Source organism: Microtus oregoni, unplaced genomic scaffold (assembly GCF_018167655.1).
Source record: "Microtus oregoni isolate MIOR12 unplaced genomic scaffold, Mior012 000000F_ref0000247, whole genome shotgun sequence".
NCBI lineage: Eukaryota > Metazoa > Chordata > Mammalia > Rodentia > Cricetidae > Microtus > Microtus oregoni.
In genome coordinates, this window is record NW_024543059.1 from 84869136 (window position 1) to 84885403 (window position 16268).

The following is a 16268-nucleotide window of genomic DNA, read 5'->3' on the forward strand; positions in this document are numbered from 1 at the left end:
ATTGGGTATGGCTTACAGTTTCAGAGCGTTAGTTCATTATCATCATAGCAGGACATAGCAGCTGGCAGGCATTCATGATGCTGTCGAAGGAGCTGTGAGTTTTACATCTTGATTCACGGACAGCAGAAGGTTTTTGTGTCCTACTGACCAGACTTGAGCATGTAAGAGCTCACAGCTGCCTCCACCATGATGTACTCCCTCCAACAAGGCCATACCTACTCTAGGGCACACCTCCTTAGAGTGTCACTCCCTATAGGCAGAGCATTCAAATACGTGGGTCTATGGTGGACCATACCTACTCAAACCACTAAAGAGGAATCTTGACATTAAGCAAAGTTAATGTTATAAAGAAATTTCTCCCAGCACTCGGGAGGCAGAGGCAGGCGGATCTCTGTGAGTTTGAGGCCAGCCTGGTCTACAAGAGCTAGTTCCAGGACAGGAACCAAAAGCTACGGAGAAACCCTGTCTCGAAAAAAATCAAAAAAAAAAAAAAGAAAGAAATTTGTGATAATTCGTGGAATTTTCTGTGGTTTTTGTCGATATTAGGAAAAATTTTAATCTACTTTGTTTCTTATATAGCATATCTTTGTGCATAATCGCCTTCATTATGCCATCTTTATACATGCATATATTTTCATCATATTTACAACCTCATTTCTCCAGATGATACTTTTCTTTTCAACTTCCACTTTCATGCTTTTTTTACTGGTTGGTTGATTGCTTGATTGATTGGCTTTATTGCTTGCTTGCTTGCTTGCTTGCTTGCTTGAGTCATTGATTTGAACCACTAAATTTTATTGGGTTGCTTATAAGAACAAAGAAGATGGTTATAGGAACATGAACAACTTATTAGTGGTAATACCACTGAAGAAAATGTCTCTCCTTTACCTAGCAAGTATTAACAGCCTATAGATTTCTCATAGCCTCATGAGGCCCTTAGCTCTAGCAGCTCTTAACTACCTGTAAATTACCAGAGAAAGGCAATTCTGCAAGGAGAGAAACTTGACTCAATATGTCTCTGGACACATTTTTAACCCAGTGCCCCCTAGTTTTCATTGAAATGCTTTATAAGTATTTATTTCATTAAATACTTTAATCATGTGTTCTTTGACTTCCATGCACCTTACCAAGTCTAGATGCTTCTCTCTGTAAAACATCTCTTCATGTACTATACCTCTTCTGTTACTGGTGGAGTTGGAGTTGTTGGCCTACCCAGAGTCAGATTTAATGTCCCCTTAATTAACATTGTTAAGCCCAGGGAAAGATGACCACAAGGGAAAAGTCCTCGTGCCTATGATGTTGAAGTTTAAATCTTGTTAGAAAGTTGAGTTGCCTAAGGAAAGGTAATCTGAAAGACAGGGAAAATATAGTAAAGGTGTGCATGGGTCCTGCAAAGTAAAGGTGTGCATGGGTCCTGCATTTCCATTGATTCACAAGGGTGTCTTAAGTTTAAGTACACTGAGACATGAAGTTACAGTTATACAAGAAGACAAGCTTGGGCTATCAGTTAACCAAAGAAGCCATGATTTCTCATCAAAGCTTGGCTAGTGGATGAATATTTGCACGCTTTGAGCTACAGTAAAATTCTTAAGATGTAAATGCATGTTTCAGCTTTCTGGTTTGTACTGTAGTTGGTAGTTTGATTAACTGTCCTTTTGGGGTCAAATGAGATGCTCCAATGATTATAGATATTTCCAGGTTAGTGACCCAGGTCTCCCTCAGATTCACCAGTGGATGAGAGAATTTTTTGCTTATTTGTTCTGATTCTGGTCTCTTTGAAGACTTTGCCATCAGCATACATGTAGTGCTTAAACTGATAAAATGTGCTTTGGGAAGCATAATAAAACATTTATAAAAATTATTTTTAAATATTGATAACAGTTGAGATTTTAAAAAGTAAAGAAAGCTAAACTATAAAAAATATTATTACCCCAAATGATTGATTACATCAGAACTATATTCCCCATGATTATTAATATTCAAAAATAAAAATAGTTGTTATGGGAGAATATCAGCAAATCCCAGCTTGATTTATCCTTTTTTATTTTGATATGAAGGGCGTTATGAAAAGAAGAGATCAAATACAAACAGAACTGGACTCCAAAGTTGAAGCTCTGACCTACAAAAAAGCCGATGCTGATCTGGTATGTCTTTAAATTTGTTGATAAAATCATTTAGAAAGCACTGTCTAAAAACTGAATTAAGGATGTAGAGCTTTGTTGTGTGGTTGCTTCTTAGTATTCAACAAAGAATACTCAAAGTTCTTCTAAAAAACCTCTAACATACTGTCCTGTAAGTCTTCAAGTTTAGCGCTTGTGTTTCTCTATCTTTGTGGCTTTCATTGACTTGGGCTGTAAGGAAATATGGAACTATATTTCAAAAGGACACACTGTGTTAGAAGTGGATGTAAAAAGTACTTAACATCATTTCAGATCAGTACTCAGTGGGAAAAAAATGCACACTTTGCAAGTGTCTTGGCAAATAAACTCCTTTTTAAATTTAATCCCTTCCTTTATAACATGGGAAATTTCACTCATGAAATTGTATATTATAATTCATTCTTATGCTTTATCATCATGGGGAAACGTCATCATCAATTCTCAGTTTCAACCAACATTTTTTCATAGCACCCGTCCAGTTTATGTATTTGTTATTTTCTTGCTGGATACTCTAGCGTAACTAAATTTCTGATGTTATGTCATTGTGTTCACAGCATTTTAGTATTGATATTTTGGTGAATTTGTATATATTTTCCACTCAACATTAGCAGTAGAATTCCAATTTGTATCTTTATGATTGAGGATGGCGTGGCAGGGTGAGTTTGCCTAAGTTGTGCTATTGCAACACAGTAGTGTTGGAGCCGATGCTGTTGTCTGTCACAGTCCCCTCTCCTTCACTGTGAAAACTTAGGGAAATCCACTCATCCCCATTAACTTGTATTGAATGTTCTATGAAGAATGCTCTTTTAGTTTAAACAAATATGCAGATTGGCATTGACTAGGTATTGAGTACACTTGGTCAAATCGGTGGTCAGGGAATCCTTGAAACCCCTGTGAAACTGTTATATTGTAGCCTACCCAGCTGGACCTAGTTGTGGGTTTTTATCCCTTCTCCCAACTTCAACCATTTTATAATATAGAATTTTATTTTCAAATTCCTTCAAAGCCTCCTGTGTCCTCCAACGCTCCCCTCTTTGCCTCCTCTCCCTGTCTATAATGAAAACACTTTAAGGGCAGGAATTGGTGATTTGGTCACCGAGTATTCCTAGCTGTATGAGGTGGACTGTGCCAGTCACTCAGTAGATATTTAGTGAAAGAATAAACATCTCAATAACTGCTCTGGTTCATGAGAACTTACCAAAGTCTAAAATCAAGAGATCTCCACAAACCCAACTTGTGAAAAACACTGACACTTCATTAAAATCTGACTGGGAACTTCCCTCTTCTTTCTTGATTCTGTGTATTTTCCAAACTGAAATTCTGTGACCAGAGCTGGGGAAACGAATCCACAAAGGAGGATAATGGGGAATATATATATATAGAGAGAGAGGAGCTTAGTGATCAAAGGAAGATTTGTATTTTCCTTTACATTGTGATGAAGAGGAAAAAAAAGAAATGGAAAATTAGCATTTTCCCTACAGGCTTGTATTTGTGTTGTTCTCTTAGAGTCTACAGGAAGGAAAAAAAAGAGTAGACACATATACAGAAATCTTAATTAAATCACTTGAACATCAGTATTTATTTTCTATTTGTTAAATTATTTTAATAATCCTTAAGACTAGTGCTTAGTCAAAATTTTCTATGCAACTTTAACATTTCCAGAGAATAATAACATAATTTACAAAGGCAGCATTTGTTCTGGGGGGCCCTCCCTCCTACATTAAGTTATTTTTTAAATTTAAAATTAATTAATATATTCATTTGTGTGTATGTGTGTGTGTGGTATGTGTGTGTGTGTGGTGTGTGTGTGGTATGTGTGTGTGTTTGGTGCCCACTATATTTAATTCCCTCATAGTTGTTATAAAATTGGGGAATTTTTAAAATTTAATTATTCTACTATATCCTGAAATGAAGGTTTGAAGCAGTCACATTTAAGGGAAGCATTGTAAGTTTTTTAAATTGATGTATATTCATTGACAGGTTTTAAAATTTTACTTTATTACTCATCAAAACAGATCTGTCTAGTTTAATGATTTGTAAAATTCTGCATGTACATTTTTAAATCCTGTGTTTATATGTCCTTTCACTCATCACATAGCTATGCCCACCACAGTCTTGTGTTTTATACAGACTAAAATCCCCATGTGCCATGATGCATTGTTAGCAACCTTCTGGAATCACCCACAAATGAATCTGCCATGATTGGCCACTGGACATCCAAAAAAATATTGCTTGGAAATATGCAGGATGGGTGTCACCATGGAAACCTGCCCTTGTGAGGTCCTTCTAAGGAGCAGGCCTTCACAGTCACCATGGCGACCCTGGCAGCGAACTGAATATAGCAATCTGCCTAGTTGTTTACCATGGCAACTGAGACAGGGCCACTTTGGAGACAGCCTTGGGGCCATTTCTATAGAGTTCTCCTGAGGCTGTCTTTGGAGGCTTTATCAAGCCCAGTTCAGGGCGGGATGCCGCGTGCAACGCCAATAAGCAACAATAAACTTGTAATGAGAAGCTAGGTGAAATGAAGCTGCTACCGAGTATTCGAAAGTTAGGAGGATAATAATGTCTGCTTATAAAGACAGCAGCAGAGTATCACTGTAGACGTCATGCTGAATACACCAGGTGACTTTTAACTGGGTTGAGTAGTAAGTAATACAAGGCTCTAATCTTTTTTACATTTCTTGTTACTGTATATGGGAGCTAGCTAATAATGGCACTATGGCCACTTTTTCCCCTCACATAGATATATCCACCACTGACATGTTTATATATATCTAAAACTGTGTTTGACAGTGAATTTTTGGACTTACTACCCAGCTTATTGTAAAATGTGTGCTTGTTAGAGTTTGTGGTCTGAACTTCTTATCTCAAAACAACCAATGAGTAGTTTCAAAATGACGTCTGCTTCCTAAAAGCAGAATGCTTATTTCAAAGTCAAATCAGCTGCTCATTGAAAGGTTTGTTATTTATGCTTTGGAATTAGATAGACTTGCAAACAACTCTTGTAGGACAAATTTTTTTAGTAATTTTAGCCTCTCTTTACATCATGTTTTTAAATAGAAATTATTAGTATCTTTCTAGTACACTTGTTTAAAGATTGAATGTTACAGTGCTAGTAAATTGCTTCCATTATAGCATACACACACAGTAGTTGTTAGCCATTATTATTTTGATGCCGTGGGGAAGTGATGTTTGTGTTAGGTCCTGTAAATGGCAAATTCATTGACATGTAGGGAGAATGTGGAAAATAGATATTATTAAAGGTGGTATAAGTTCAAAACACTTGCCAAATTGGGGGAATCTAGATGGATGTGTGGGCTGAAGGGACCAGAGAACTGAGGGGATGTAACTACCAGAAGGATGGACGCAGTTGGGCTGGGAGCCTTTCTCATCAGCTAAAGGAAAGGAAACTCTATATTTTGTGCGGATCTAGGGAGATCTTGAACTGAAGAGGTAATGGTGGGTTGCAGAGAAGGGTTAATTGGAGACAGACAGGTAGAGAACAGACTCACTCCTTGTTATCTTGTGGACAGGCGGCTGAACTAACTTTGTCATTTCTAGCTGATGAGAGGCAAATGATGGTTCTCAATACCGAGAAATAAAGTAAGTAAAGAAGAAGAAGCTTAGAAATCTGCCACTTCAGATCACAATAAAGTGACATTTTGAGAAGAGATATTCAATAAAATTCCATTAGAATTTTGTTGAGTAGCTGCTGTGGGAGTGTCTGTTCTAGGCAGGAGAAGGACAAGGAGGAAGGTCAAGAAGACTGGTCCTCAGGAATCGTACACGTTAGATGGTGAGGAAAAACATCCAAGTAATTACTCACTTAAGACTGTTCTTGGTGGTGTGAAAAAGGGGTGGAGTGGTCACACCTGGAGTACCTTTGAGAGGAAGAGCTCTTTGTTGCTGGGTTGTTTACAGTGCGATTAGGGAAGTTAGAAAGATTCTGCACTTTGAGGACTGAGTAAATGGAAGGAACTATTTAACATTAGTTAGGAAGGGGAAGGCACTGGGAAGAATGAAGTTAAGGAGGAATATGAGGAACTCAGACTTGGGCATGTAAAACTGATGTGTCTACTGGTATCAAAGTAGATACATATAGTAGTGAATTATAAAGAGACACAGAAGTCCCTTGAAGGTTTAGGAGGGCCTCAGAGGTAGTATTGAGCTAGTATTTAAAAATTGATAGCAAAATGGCGGCATTAGAAACTCTAGGATTAGCTGAGTTGACAATAGGGAAAGAAATCCTGGCCTTGGCTTTGACTTATTCCAGCATTAAGAGGTCAATGATAGTGGGACAATCAAAGAATAAACAGTTAGTGAGAAGGGAGAGAGGAAATTTATATAGCTTGACTTCCGGTAGGTAATTCAGTGGGTGAGTGAAAGAAACTAATCTAATTAGGGCCATTCAGCATTTAACCAGCTTTCCAGCTAGGAGACAGCTATTCAAACAGTTGGAGAGAGAATAATGAAGGTGGAACATTGAGTGATGGCCTGGGATGTGCTGTGTGCTCTATTAGAGGTCTTCGCTAGGTCTTCAATGAGACAGAGACTGCACATTGATGGTAAAGGAAGGAGAGGGTGAGAATGACTGATATGCTGAGGAGAAACGAAGATGTGTGGGAGCTAGTGTACTTTGCAGTTTGGTTAAGTTTTCAGTCAGAGCTTCTGTTTGAAAATGCTTATTCACTTCCCCACCTAACTGTAAAATAAATAAAGTTCATCTGTGGTGCTAAATATGGCTGCATATCCTTTTATTTTTATTTTTATTTTGGAATGAATGATTTATAGTTTTTCACTCAATGCAGCATTCGGATATAAATGAATATGAATACATTTGACATTTAGCAATATGTGCATAGACTGAAATTTGGATCTAGGTATAATGCCATAGCTGTTTAGTACTATATTTGTGTGAGCAAAAAAAATACATTTTCATAAGATCATTATAATATGAATTTGCATATAGCCATTTTCAGTAGCTCCAAGCAGATACCAAATTAATTCAGGCTGCTACTTGCTCTGTGTGACTTGCTATTTTTGAAACAATGTTTTACTCTCATCCTCAAATGGTGGTTATTAATTTCCAAATGTTCTTAGTGGTGTGCTAAATCTGCATAGAGAACGATTGCCTGCTCTCTGATTCTAGGAAGCCAAGGAGATAAGAATATTAATGTAGTAAGCTGTCACCATGACAGGAGGAAGGAAAGCTGCACCTTTTTGGATAATTGCTGTCTCGCCTCTGTTCCCTGGCCATTCAATTGTTACTTCATTCTTTATACCTTATTCCTAATATGATGTGCACATATGTTTTCTTCTCTCTTTGTGTGTGTCTCTATATAGTATGTATGTTTTGTATGCATGTCTGTATGTTCCCATATGTGTAGGTACATGCATGTAACGAGAGGACCTTGATGGTGGATGTCTTTTTTTGATTAATCTTTACCTCCTATCTTAAGACAGGGTCTCTTACTGAACCTATAACTTGCTGGTCTAGCTAACCAGCTTGATTTGGGGATCACCCATCTTTGTCTCCCTGCTGCTGTCATTACTGGTAGACTGTCATTGTGTTCTATCCCCTGGCGTTCATGGAGATCGTGGATTCTGAATTCTGGTCCTCACACTTGGGTGGCAAATACTTTATACACCGAGTCATATTTTCAGCCATGTTTCCTCTTTTTGTGTGTTCTTGTAGTGGTGTGTGTTTCAGCAGCTCCGCATGCAACATGTCCAAATGCGAACATGATCACAAAACACTTGTCCACTGGGAGGGAAGATTTCCTCCTTGTATATTTACTTTTATCAATTTCTCCTAAATGGCATCCCACAAACTTTCCTTCATGATTTGTGATCAGTATTATAAAAAGACACTATGTGATCAACCACCGAATGGGACTGTTACTTCCAGAAATGATTTATTCCAGCTACCATACATTCCATGGCTCGGAGACTTGAAAAGCAAGAACAGGATAGTGTAAATTCTGGATCAGAATAAGAACTGCTAAGTGTAACTGCTCCCATGCAAATATGTAGCAACATCTGGATTCACATATACATAGCTAAGAGGGGCTGTGGGATGGGTGAGAATGTTGCTGTAACCAAGAGCCAGAATGTACCCGAGGATGCCATGAATTTCTTTTGTTTCAATATTCTTTTGCTAGACTCCCATTCAAGGATTCATTGGCTTGACTTGTAGTAATTTATATGTCGTATTTATAGAAACTTATGAAAAACAGTTTTAGAGGAAACGCTAGTGAATATCTGGTGAGAGGTAGTGAAAGTTGTCCGCAGACAGGAGGCTGTTAAGTCTGGAATTGTTCAACATGGGTGTTTTCTTCTTAGTCATTTGTTTCTGTGGCTCTAGCACCTCTAATACAGCATCCCGGAAAAGAATTTTAAGATAGGTGCTTATTCTAGTCTCAGGATTGCATATGCTGTTGAGAACACAGTGTTTCCTGGCAGAGGTCATGAACTGACTTTGGAGCTTGGGGCTGGGAGTGAGGAGTACCTTCCTATAGTATTCTCAAGTCACTTATTAAAACGTTGACGTGTAAATTTTAAAACATATTAGAAGAACTCTTTTGGTGAGTACATCGTGCTTAACATTCTTCTGGATCAAAATGTGGAGAGTGGTAGCTGCATGTTTGCTTGTTAGACTTTCATAGTGTTCCAAAAAAGAAAAAAATCGAGGACAGGGCCCGAGGGCTAGCTCAGTGGTACAAAACTCCTCCAGCATCAATGTTGTAATAGATTTATTTTTAAGGAAAGGAGGCAGAATTCAAAATATAAAGTGTATCTCCTCATTTCCCTGGGAGGCACTCCAGTCAGTGGGATGATTCTGTGATGAATATTTTAATGCATTTTAGTTTATACAGACTGTTCCTAAGTTGTGCTGGTGGACTTTATTTTAGCTAAGCTACTCTTGGTCCTATGTCAGCGATGTACAATAAAGACCGCTTGAAGGTGCAGCATGATCTACTTCAGCTTAGCATGGGCAGCACTGAGCATTTCACCGGTTTCCTTTCTGAAGACCCAGGAGAAAGTTTCATTTCCTCAGGGCAGCAGCCATTGTGTCCGGTCTTTTGAGTAGTGTTTTCAGTTTTCTCTCATCTTGACTTTACCATGTGATCCCAACTTTCTTCTCAGCTCCATTGTTATATCCGTTGCCATGATGTTGATCAATCCGTTCTGATCTGCTGTCTGGTACATGTTTCCTTTGTGGGGGAGATGGCCACAGAGTCGGTTAATTTAGCCACTCTTAATTTCCATGCTTAATTTCTTTTGCGCTGCTGCCCTTTTGAGAAAGATTTTCATTTGTGTATGTGTGGGTAGGTGCTTCAGAGGCCAGAAGTCAGCATTATATCCCTGGAGCTAGAGTTGCTCATGGCTGTGAGCCACCTCATGTGGATGCTGGGAACTGAACTTGGGTCCACTGCAAGAGCAGCAAATGCTCCTAATGGCTGAGCTGTCTCTCCAGCTCCTGTATTTCTGTCTTTCTCCTCGGGCTATTTCAAAACCAGTAGAGTACAATTTCAGGAATCTTGCTAAATCCTAACATGGAGCATGTGAAAAAAACAAAGGAACTAGAGGTAAAACTCCAAATTATCTACAAGACCAGCCACTTTTATACAGCATATTCATGACCAGGTTTTTATTTTTGAAGGTATTTCTTTTGGAATATACAGACATTGGCATTTCTTTTGCAAATAAAAACTTAAACCCTAAATGGCTCCTGCCATTTTGGCCTAAAAAGAACTCATTAGCAGATCCTAGAGGTTTAAAAAAGTAGTATTTCTAAAATATTGCCAGTGGGAAATTATGTATGGAAGTAACTGTTTATTACTCTGGGGTGAGGGTGGGGGATCCTGGTAGTGTTGACAGTAGCCTCAGTATCTCTGTGTTTGTGTTGGAAGAGGGCAGGAGGAGGGTGAAGGCCAGCGTAGATTACAGATGTCTGTTATTCCTCCTTTTCCAATGGAGGATTTCAACCTCCGCCTTTCTCCAGAACCCTTTTCGTCCCTGTCTTCACTGTAATCGGAAAAGTAACAGATGGATAAGTAAAAAGAGTAGTTTAAAATTCTAGCCTCGTATTTTTTTTTGTTCAGTATTTAAAACAACCTTCTATATCTGGTATTTGGATTTGTGATTTTCTTTGTGGAATCCTCCTGCCACAAGTATAATAGCTTAAACATCTGTCCTATGCAGACACTCAACAGAGATTCAATTTCTTTTTAATTTAAACATTTTGTTAATAAAAAATGTGCCCTGAGGGTCTGTCTTACATATCTCTTTCACTTGCAGCTCTGCTTGGACACTCAATAAATATTTGATTATGCTTAGAGCAATAACACACAGGGAGCCAGGAGCCTGCAGAGGGCTTTGATTCGCTTGTCCTTAACTTGTAACCTTAATTAGACATTAGTCATTCTTTATCTGTGAACACACAGAAATAATGTTTCCTTTTAAAAAAAGTTTATTTAAAAAAACTTACTTTTAAATATAGAACTTTGAGTAAAAAACTTTGCTAAGTTACAGTACAAATGTGTGAAATATTAGATAATAATATCCTCAAACATATCTCATAAAGTATGAACAACTTTATTATTTATTAGTATTGAATTTTTCTTAAAAAGGAAGCCAAGTTGACATGGTAGTCTATGCCTGTAGGCAGCTCTGGTGAGGCTGGGACAGTGAGCACAAGTTCAAGGTCAGATGGGGTTTCCTGTGGTGAGCTCTTACCTCAAAGGAAGAAAAATTGCAGGTAGCTTTCTTTCTATTTATTTATTTATTTATTTATTTATTTATTTATTTTTTGCAGGTAGCTTTCGTTTGTTTCTTAGATAATTATCTTTCTAGTAAGTACATTTTGATTTGTTGTGAATCTTCAGGCTTCGGGTAGTAGGCCTTTGTTTCTACTGAATCTTTTGTTAACTGGAAAGTCAAATGGGGAGAAATTTGTGAGCACATCACCATTCAAGTTTTAAAATACTTACCAGAGGGCCAAAGCGATTGCTCACCAGTCAAGACTGCTTGTTACTCTTGCAAAGACACTGGTTCAATTCCCCGCTTCCAGACAGTTGTGAGATGCCAAGTGGATGCGGGCATACATGTGGTGCACATGCACGTACTTATCCCAGTACACATGCAATAAAAGTAAAACAAGTTTTTATTAAAAAAAATATAGACTATATTCTAGGCCCGAACTGGTACTTTCCTTCTGTCAGCATGTTCAATATTTTTTTGGTTGCATATTTTATGCCAACATGGTATTAATTGTTTGCAGTGGATAATTCTATGAGGTAGATAGTCATTGAATGCACATTCTATTTTTTAAGATTATGTGTATATGAGAGCCCATGTGCTGCTCTGTGCCCATGGATGTACATGCATTCAGAGAGCAGAAGAGGGAGTTGGATCTCCTGGAACTGGAGGTACAGGTGGTTTTGTCCTTCCTGATTTTGGTGCTGGGAACCAAACTTCAGTCCTGAAGAGTAGAAAGTGCTGTTCACTGCTGAGCCATCTCTCTTGCCGCTAATCCCATTCTTGTATAGGAAAACAAGGTCTAGAAAGTCAATCAATAGATATAGTTACTGATAAATATATTTTAAAATAAATAGGGCACATCAGTAGTGATTAGTTCTTTTAATGCTCAGGCATCAGGAGGAAGATAATCCACAGCAAATAAGATTGAGAATGTCTCTGTCTCTAAGGAACTTATAATCTACCAGAAAGAGCTTGAAAACAAGTAGAACAAGATACTAAATGTCTGCAATGATTTTAGATAGACATTTGTGCTGTTTATGCTATGAAGAAAATAAAGCAGTATGATAGGGAACTCTATATAGAGAGATGAGAAAAGGACATGTGTGTGGGGTGCCTAGCTAGACAGCATTGAGAAGAGATAAGTTAATGGCAGGAGACCTTTGGCTCAATTTCTGGAACATAGCATTCAATATATATAAAAAAAAAAAGTCGGATCCATGATTCTGAGAAGGGAATAGGCTTGGCAGGTTTTAGGGGTTTGACTAAATCATTTGAAGCTAGAGAATAAACAGAGAGCTGCTGGCTGCAGACGGAAGAATGAAGGGATGCAGCATGTTCTGCCCACCTTGGAGTTTGCCCAGGGTCCAGTGGAGCACTTTTGCATGGGTTAGGACAGGAAGATAAGTGCCTTTATTTCAATTTTGTATCTCAAAATTACTGATGTCAGAACATTTTTAAATATTACCACTTGGACCATTGAGGAGTAAGCTGCAAACCTTATAGCCATGACATCAGAACAGTTATGTCTTTATGAACATGGCCATTCTCCTCCATAGCCATGTGATACCTGCCAAGATCAGTAGCTTCCACCTGATCCATTTCCAGCATCTAATGTTCAGACGTCATGCAAGGTTTCATAGAGTTTAACACTGCTCTCAACAGCATCTCAAGGCTTCCTCCTTCTGGAATAATTCCTTCTTCTCTTCCCCTTCATGATCATCATGCCTTCAAAGGCCATGGAGCAGCTGTTTTGCAGAAGGCTCCAGTATTAACGTTGGATATTTCTTAAGGATTATACTATAGTTATTAGCACCTGAGATTTCACTCAAGTGATTCTGTGACTCTCTCATCAATTCCCATTAGGCAGTATGTGGTCTTTCTGTGTCTTAGCAGTGGTGATGCCCTCCTTAGTCTTTTGTGAAGGTATTCGCCAGGCTTCTCTGTAGAGCACGGCTTTCCCTCTTTGTTATTCAGAAATATTCGTGGGATACATCTTTAAAATGAAATTTTCTCAGATTGTTACAGCCATGCAATCAACCATTATTAATCAATAATTAGGCCTTCATTTTCCTGAAAAATTACTCTTAAAATGCAAACATTAGCTCCGAACACTGCTACTCATTTACATAACTTTAGAATGAACAACATCTTATTTTTCTCTTAAGGTATGTTCCTAATTTCTAATTCAAGTAATTGGCATGCTTTAAACATATATTTGTGTGGCTCAAAATTAATTAATATTAAAATGTATTTAGTGACAACCTTTCTTCCCCTCCGCACATCCCATCTTCTCACTGAATATGTCATAAGCACACAGTCTAGTTAGTTTCTTCTGTAGATGTTTTCTTTTTGATACGCAAAAATACATCTTTTGATATTACTTTACTATGTACATAACAATATAAAGAGTTTACCTTCATTTTTTGTATTAATAGCAGATTTTTCTCTCATACAACACATTCCAACCACAATTTCTCCTCCCTCTACTTCTTCTAGCTCCCCTCCCCACCTCCCCTCTCCTCCAAATCCACTCTCCCTCCTTTTCCTCTTTTGAAAAGAACAAGAAAAAACAGCCAAACAGGGCAAAATGACATATAGTAAGACAAGGGGAAAGCCCTCATATCGAGACTGGACAAGACAACCCGGTAAAGGGTTTTGCCTTCTTTATACTATATGTCTCACAGATACCCATATCAGTTGACCTTTTATAACTGCATTATACTTTATTGTGTGCATATATCAGAATTTATTTAACCATACCTTACTGCTGAATGTTTGTTATTTCTCCTCTTGTAAACAATGCCTGGGTGAAGAACCTTCTATTTATACTTTCTGTGAATGTGCCGGTAATTCTGTAAAATAAATGCCTGGACAAATGGACAGAACTAGAAAAAAAACATGCTAAATGAGGTAACCCAGACTCAGAAAAACAAACATTTTGTGTACTCACTCCTAAGTGGATATTAGACATAAAGCAAAGGATAACCAACCCAGAGTCCACAAACCCAGAGAAGCCAGGAAATAAGGAGGACCCTAAGAGATTCATGCATGGATCCCCCCCCCCCCCAGGAAGGGTAAATAGACAAGATCTCCCGAGTAGATTGTGAGCATGGGGGAAGGCTGCAGGGTGGAAGGAGAATGGAGCGGGAAGAAAGAGGAGTGGGAAAGAGAACATGAAGGACTGGGAAAGTCGAGTTGTGTAAAGGTCAGAGAGGGAGAACTAGGAAAGAGATATCTTGATAGAGGGAGCCATTATGGGTTTAGTAAGAAACCTGGTACTAGGGAAATTGCCAAGAATTCACAACAATGACCCCAGCTAAGACCTTAAGCAATAGTAGAGAGGATGCCTTAGCTGCCCTTCCCCTATAATCAGATTGATGACTACTTTTTTTTTTTCTTTTAAACACTGCCTGACCCATTAGTTTTAGTTTCTTATTGGCTAGCTTTTACATATTGATCTAACCCATTTCTATTAATCTGTGTAGCCCACGAGCTGGCTTACCAGGAATGATCTTAACCTGCGTCTGTCTGGAGTGGGAGAATCATGGCGACTCCCTGACTCAGCTTCTTTCTCCCAGCATTCCGTTCTGTTTACTCCGCCTACCTAAGGGTTGGCCTATCAAATGGGTCTAGGCAGTTTCTTTATTAATAAGAAATCACTCCCACATCATTTCCCCTTTTTCTGTTTAAACAAAAAAGAAAGGCTTTAACTTTAACATAGTAAAATTACACATAGCAAAACAGTTATCAAGCAAGAATTACAGTTACAATATTTATATCTATTTTATCTTTTATCATAACTAAGGAAAACTATAATTATCTATTCATTCTTTAACTCCATCAAAGACTCCAGAAGGATATAATACTACCTAAGTAAACAAGAAATAAGAAAACTCTAGAAATGACAGAGACATCTTGCTGCCTGGACAGTCACCCAAAGTTCTTTTGTACCTTTGGGGCATCCATCTTCAGCCTTTAGGCCCAAAGTATCCAGCAGATATTTAATTGTCATCAATTAACCAGTAACCTATGGAAGCAGATGCAGAGATCCACAGCTAAGCACTGGACAAAGCTCCTGGAGTCCAGCAGTAAAGAGGGAGGAGCAATAATATGAGCAAAGGGGTCAAGACCATGATGGGGAAAGACACAGAAACAGCTGACCCAAGTTAGTTGAGCTCACTGACTTTGGACTAACATCTGGGGAACCTGCATTGGACCCAACTAGGCCTTTAGAATGTGGGTGACAGTTGTGTGGCTTGGGCAGTTTGTGGGGCCACTGGCAGTGGAACCAGTATTTATCTCTAGAGCATGAACTGGCTTTTTGGAGCCCATTCCCTATGGAGGGATACCTTGCTCAGCCTAGATATGGGGCGGGGTGGGGGCCTTGATCCTGCCTCAAATTGACTATCCATGGGAGGCCTCACCCTCTCTGAGAAGAGAGTGGGGTGAGGGGAAGTGGGGGGAGTGGAATGATGGGAGGGAGAACTGGAATTGGTATGTAAAATAAAGATTGTTTTTTTTTTAAAAAATAAATTTTAAAAAATAAATAAATGTCTGGAAGTGACTGTGAGATCTTGGACACCTTCACTAATATCTGTTTTTTTAAGTTGTGGACAGGAGATAACAGTAGTACCTACTTCATTGGGCTAACTGCACTAACTCATGCTTGATAATACCCAACACAAGGGAATGGCTAGAACGTTTATCTATTATTAATAAATTATTCTCCAAAGGAGAGCCATTTATATCTTTAGAATCCAACAAATGTCTGGACCCCAGCCTTGTCAGAGGCACCAAACTGTAGGTATACTGCTCTCCAAAAAGAAAAAAAAAATAGCATCCAGATAGATTAGTTTGTCTTGTCTTTATGAAGAATGCATTTTTGTTTTCATGTTTTTTTTTCTGTTGTGATTATGGTTTTGCTCATTAGGTCCTGTCCTAGTTTCATAACCTGTTGTGATAAAATACTCTGGCAAGGGGAACTTACGGTGAAAACAATTGGATTTTAGCTTATAGCGCCAGGTGATGCATGGTCCATCAGCGTTCAGAAGCCAAAGAGGTAGGTAGTTGAAAGAGCAAATTACATGCACAGTCAGGAGCAGAAAGAGAATAAATGCATCCACTCTACACGTCTACAGTTCAGGATTCCAGTCTGCGAAATGGTGCCTCTCCCAAGCAGTCTCATGGAGTAGCCTTAAGTTAAATTAGGTATCAGCTGGTTACTCCTACAAGCGTTGTGCCACCATGTCCCTAGTATATTTTGTAGGCAGGACACCACCGTAGCTCTGAGCATTTGTTGCTGTGTTGGTGATTGTGGTTTTTCTTTGGTAGTTTGCAGAGTAC

General features: G+C 38.6%; 1 protein-coding gene across 2 annotated transcripts in view; it reads left to right on the plus strand.

Annotated features, from left to right (window-relative positions):
- The window catches only part of Snx7 (sorting nexin 7), a 79167-nt gene that overhangs the window by 34693 nt on the left and 28206 nt on the right, over positions 1–16268 (plus strand). For both annotated transcript variants that reach the window (XM_041653164.1, XM_041653155.1), the window contains exon 7: positions 2058–2144. In XM_041653164.1, the coding sequence (XP_041509098.1) occupies positions 2058–2144 (87 nt within the window). The remainder of the gene's footprint in view (positions 1–2057; positions 2145–16268) is intronic.